At 40.4% G+C, this 5,746-nt stretch overlaps 1 protein-coding gene across 1 annotated transcript; it reads right to left on the bottom strand.

Annotated features, from left to right (window-relative positions):
• Positions 1-3,381: 3,381 nt before the first annotated feature.
• Positions 3,382-5,049, bottom strand: LOC103853555 (probable receptor-like protein kinase At4g10390). Its single transcript, XM_009130466.3, is given in 3 exon segments — positions 3,382-3,730; positions 3,733-4,191; positions 4,298-5,049. Coding segments are annotated over 3 exon segments (1,002 nt in total). The 5' UTR covers positions 4,629-5,049; the 3' UTR covers positions 3,382-3,518.
• Between the last annotated feature and the right edge of the window lie 697 nt (positions 5,050-5,746).

Genomic DNA, 5,746 nt, shown 5'->3' with positions numbered 1-5,746 from the left:
AAAGTGAACAATTCCTGCGAAGGCTCTACCTGCAGAGCCAGATGGTCTGCCATAACCCTAGGTAGGATGCAGACTGATGGTCCTATGTAGCACATGGCATGTGAAAATTCAATACCCTTCACCGTGCATGGTATTGCAAATTTCCCAAGATCACTCTTCTTCTTCAATGTAATCCTCATCCTCATCTTTTCTCTAGCTTCACATAACATTCTCTTGATGTCTTCTTCTTTCTCTCTATTTTACATCCACAATCTGTGGGTAATAATAGGCATCTTCGGATGGCTTATCTAGAGGAATCCTGAAGACTCTTTTTAGGAAATTTTCTTTTTCTTTTTCATTAGCCCCCCTCTTCATATGTTTCGCCACTTTATCCTTTCTTCTCCTTAGGGTTCTTCCAGTAAGAACCCTATCCTCTTCCATATGATCTTCTCCATCATCTAAAGGTGTCATGACGGTCTCTGGTGGGTTTTCTGAAGGTTTGGGTTTGGTCCTGAGTGCATTAAGACGTGCCACATCTATCTATGGCATCTGCATTCGGTAGGTAATAGGTGCTCGTCGATCGATAGGCGCTGGAGGTTGTCGATCGATGGCGGCCTCTGTTTGTCGAGCGATAATAGATTCTCCATGTCGACCGATGGAGGTATCAGCTTGTCAAGCGATTCTTACGTTATCAGGGCTGGGCAGATGTGGGTGTTTTGCTGCGAACTCCTCGTGAGTCAGGATCCTCATGGCATTGCACGATGCGGATGACTCCGTTGGTGAGTCATCGGTCGATGCTCTGGAGATCTTATCGATCGATTCGGACTGCACGACGTCGATCGATGTTCAAAGTCTGGCGTCGATCGACACCAATGCAATCCACCGAAACTCATTAGACTTTCCACTTCGAAATCTCCTTCCTGCAGCTTCTCTTCCTTCACCACTTGCCAAAAATCATCCTCAATGATAGCATTCACGTGGTATTTCATTACATCATTCGAGGCTTCCTGCCTCTTGACAGCATCTCCTGTATGCACAACCTGCGTCTCCAGCTTCTTCACATGAGTGCTCAAAGTCTCAAACTTTGTGTTCATGGTGGTGTAGAAAGAATCAATCTTCCCATCGAAGTCCACTGTCATTCGCTGATGTGCCTCAAGAACCCTATTAAGCATCTCTTCAATCTTTCTCTCTTGAGTAGGTGGCGGTGGCTTCTGGTAGTAGAAACTTCCATAATTCTTGTTGTTGTAGGGTTTCTGATACTGCGAACTCTGGTTGAAATTATCCCTATTTCCATAGGAGTTTATGTTTCCACCCTGGTTCCTAGAACCTTGGATATCCAGTTCCACCAATGTAGTTCACCTCTTCTTCTTCCTCTGCTTTACCAAGTAGACATGCTTTCTGAGAAGCTTGTGAACACTGTCCAGCTTTGCCTTCACCTCATCCATCTGATCATTCCCAATGATGGTGGCAGACTTCTTCCTCTCAAAATCAGTGTTCTTGGTGATGTTGCTAGATGCTAGGTTTTCAATGACCTTCATTGCCTCTCCTGGATTCCTGGTGTTGAAGTTCCCATTGCTGGAAGCATCAAGAGCCATCTAGTATTGCACCGCGATGCCTCTGTAGAAAGTACTGAGCAGATGTACTTCGTTGAATCCATGGTGTGGACAGTCTCTCTGATAAGACTTGAATCTAATCCAAGAACCTTTGAATGATTATGCAGGCTCCTGAGTGAATGTAACAATCTTGCTCCTCAAGTCTTCAACACGTGCTTCATCAAAGAAATTGCATAAGAATGCATTCTTGATGCCGTTCCAGGATGTGAGAGATCCTGGTGGTAGTTGCTTAAGCCAATGCGAAGCTTCTCCAGCAAGAGAGAACTTGAAGAGCCATAGGAGATAATCCTCAAGGACTCCTTTGAATTTTATAGCAGATATCAGATCCTCGAACCTCTCCAGATGGTCCATAGGATGCTCGTGAGACAATCCATGGTAGGGTATTTGTCCCACGAGTGTGTAGTATTGTGCCTTCAACTCAAAATCCCTCTGAATAGTGGGAGGACGAATGGCTGATCTGTTGGTCTAGAACTGATCTGGACGGTTGTAGTCAGCCAACGTGTTGGGTCGCAGTCTCATCTACAGGTAAAGTAGTTCTTGTAGCATTAGCATCAGACTCAGGGATTGCAGCCCCATGAGCATCTATTCTCTGACCTACTGCATTACGCAGATGACCATCTTGGTCATGCAGGTCACCATTATCATCTCGAACAAGTATCAGTGTGGCAACCATGTCGCGTGGCTCAGTATCGATCGATGTCTGGGATAGAGTATCGATCGATGTCGGATGGATGATGTCGGTCGATGGAAGATGAGTGTCTTCGGTCGACGGTGGTGAACGAGTATTGGTCAACGGGACTAGTGTATGGGTTGACGGTGGTTGAACGAAATCGAGTGACGAACCGGTGTTGTTGTCGATCGATGAGGAGAGCACTTCTTTGCGGATTGAACGCTCTAAACTTGCAGGATCTGGTGAGAATAGTAGTTGGGTTTCCTTGTTGCTTCTAGTACTGCTGGGCATGTACCTGAAAATCCAAAAGAAAAAAAAATTGTTTCAGAAACTTAACAAAAATTAGATCGAATAGGCGATCAAAGCTCCCTGGCAATGGCGCCAAATTTGATACCACTCAAATTATCCTAAGGAGTGATTTTTACTCTCTCAAATAAGAGGTCGAGTTGTAGTACTTAGGGATCGAATTCACAGGGAGCTAGAAAACCTAAGAAATCTAATATGATTTGTTAAGCTAGATGGTTTCAGAGATTTAAATGTAAATTGCAGTTTTATATTGTACAAGTGTTTGTTCAATAGATTGATTGAGGTTTTGGTACTTAAAAAGGAAATTGTTAGACTTAGGGTTTTTATTCAGGAAACTTGGAATTATAATTCTACAATTGCCTAATGAGTTGCATGCATGATAATGTAAAGCTTAACTACTTAGTTAACAAGTCCATCAGCGTTCGCAATGTTTGGACTTGTCTATTAACTATATTTAATGATCTCAACATTTGTCATTTCTAGTTTTGACCTCGTTCGCACATTATCGCAAATAATTTCTGATAGGTCATCCATCCTTCTATTATTCCAGGTCAAGTATGTTTAACTTTAGAGTTTTAAACTATGCACTTTTGGTGACATAGATACCAAATTCAATTTCTCTTAAACATATTTCCATATACCACAATCACATTGACATGAAAACAATATCTCTTTCTCTGATTTTCAGACAGCAATCACAAAGAAGACCCAGAGGCTGATCCATTAAGGATAGACTCCCTTTAAATTTGTATAATTAGTTTTTGTATGTAAAAGTTGCAAGAAGTGTTTGGCGTTTATGGTAAAATTCAGCTATTGACACCCCTCAATACAAGTTCGAATCCATCCTATTCACATCAGAAAACAAAGAGTATTTAGTTATTTACATAGTTTCACACAGCCCTATTCAAACAAAAATTTAAACGCCATCCAAATCATTGGATGCCTTCAAATTACACTCTTTTACCAGAACCAAGGAAACTCAAAGATGGGATCTTCTGTATGAGAGTTTCCGTCACTTGAGAAGCTGAAGGTCTTAGAGATGGTGGGCTGCTGATACAGAGCGCAGCCACACCAAGCATTGTCTTCACTTCATCGATATCAATGCTATCTCTTAACATCCTCGGATCCAAAAACCCTCTCACACTGTCTTCTGTAATGTCTATACATGAACCAGCATCTCGCCATTGCCAGCAGAAAGCGCTTCTTTTCCGGAAATCAACTCAAGAACTACAACTCCAAACCCATACATATCCATCTTCTTAGAAGCAACCCCGGTTCTTAAGTAGTGAGGGTCTGTGTAGCCCGGAGATCCCACCATCGTAACATGTCTGGATCTTGGTGAGATCGCAGAAGGCTGAACCATTGAAGAGAACCCGACTTTAGCTGACCCGAAATCACAGAGCTTAGAGTTGAAGTTTTTGTCTAGAAGTACGTTGGAAGATTTGATGTCCCCGTGCACGATCTGAGGGATACATTTCTCGTGAATGTGTTCAATGGCTTGAACTAGCTGAAACGCAATGGCGACGCGGTTCCTCCATGGCAAGACTTGTTTGCTGTTGCTATGTAGATTCTCCTGTAGGTTTCCTTGAGGAAGATATTCGAGAAGAAGAGCCCCATTTTCCTCTGATATACGAAAAAGAAGAACATCAATTCATATGCAAAAGATTCTAAGACAGGCTTAATCACTTGTGGTCTTGATCAAACCACAAACTGGTTTCAGAAGCGGTACCTGAATCGTCGAAATAGCCGAGAAGCTTGACGATATTGGGATGCTGAAGACGGAGCAAGATATCAAGCTCGAGTCTGAAGATCTTGTAAAGACGGTGGCTGCTAACGTGAACCTTGAGAGCAGCTTTGGCTGAGCTAGACAAGCGAGCCATGTAGATACTGCTGTAGCCACCAGAGCCAATCAGTCTAGAGAAATTGGAAGTGAGAGCCTCAACGTCATCCCAGCTGTAACGGGTGACGCTGGAGACGGCTACAGATCCTTCTTTGCTTGTGGGCTTGTCCGTGATCGTCTTGGTGACATCGAAGCGCACGCAGTTCAAAAAACAAGCCATTTGGAAATCGGAGGATGAAGATTATGATCGGAGGATGAAGATTATGTAGGTTTAGGGAATTGTGGACAATGGGTCTGTTAGATTTGTAATAAAGAAGAAGACTTTGGATCGGAAGGCAAAGTTTGACCGATTTTTAAATCTGCCATTTTTGAAGAATGTTGAAAGCTTCCTCTGAAGCGACGCTCTGAGTTCTGACGTTCTAACTACTACTACTCTTCCTTTTTAACTTTTTCTAATCATTCTTTTTCTTTGCTTTTGGTTTTCGCTCTATACACCGCATTTCTCACATTTTTGGCATTTTGGTAAATTTGTAAGCTTTATTAATAAATATCTCAAAAATAGTAATATCTATATATAAAAATTAATTTTATTTAATATATTTTCATTTTTAAAATAGTATATATAAATTTTATGTAAATTTTGTTAAATTATACATAGAAATAATTAAAAACATTATATATGTTTTTTTTATTTTTAAATTAATGTTTATATTTTATATAGAGAAAAAGACCAAAATAGCACTAAATCAAGTTTTTGTTCCCAAACTAGCACTCAAGACCAAAAGTCACAAAAATAGCACTCAAGGGGTGAGATTTAGGGTTTAGAATTTAAGGTTTAGGGTTTAGAGTTTAGGTTTTAGGGTTTAGAGTTGAGAAGTGAGGTTTTGGGGATAAGATTTCAAATTTTAAAAAATAAAAAAAAAAACTTAAATTTTTCAAAAGATAAAATGCTATTTTGGTCATTTTAGTTTTAGAGTGCTATTTTGTGATATAAACTTAGAAAGGTGCTATTTTGGAGATTTGCCCTTTTATATATATTAATATCTTTTTATTTATTTTAAGACTCCAAATCCGGATCCGGATATTCGCCAGATATTACAATTTTTAAAAGGATATCCGACACCAAGATATCCGAGAATCCCGGATCCGAATAAGGATATTAAAATTTTAGATCCGCTGGATAATGATCCGGATCTGGATATTTTAAAATAGTCCGGATACCCGATCCATCTCAGACCTACTATACACCACATTTCTCACATTTTTTGGCATTTTTGTAAATTTGTTAATAGGGGGAAATAGTTGAAAATAGTTAAATATAAAAGGTGATCGCGTCAC

This window comes from Brassica rapa, chromosome A02 (assembly GCF_000309985.2).
Source record: "Brassica rapa cultivar Chiifu-401-42 chromosome A02, CAAS_Brap_v3.01, whole genome shotgun sequence".
Classification (NCBI taxonomy): domain Eukaryota; kingdom Viridiplantae; phylum Streptophyta; class Magnoliopsida; order Brassicales; family Brassicaceae; genus Brassica; species Brassica rapa.
The sequence above is the reverse complement of the archived record's forward strand: the minus strand, read 5'-3'. Positions and strand labels throughout refer to the sequence as shown.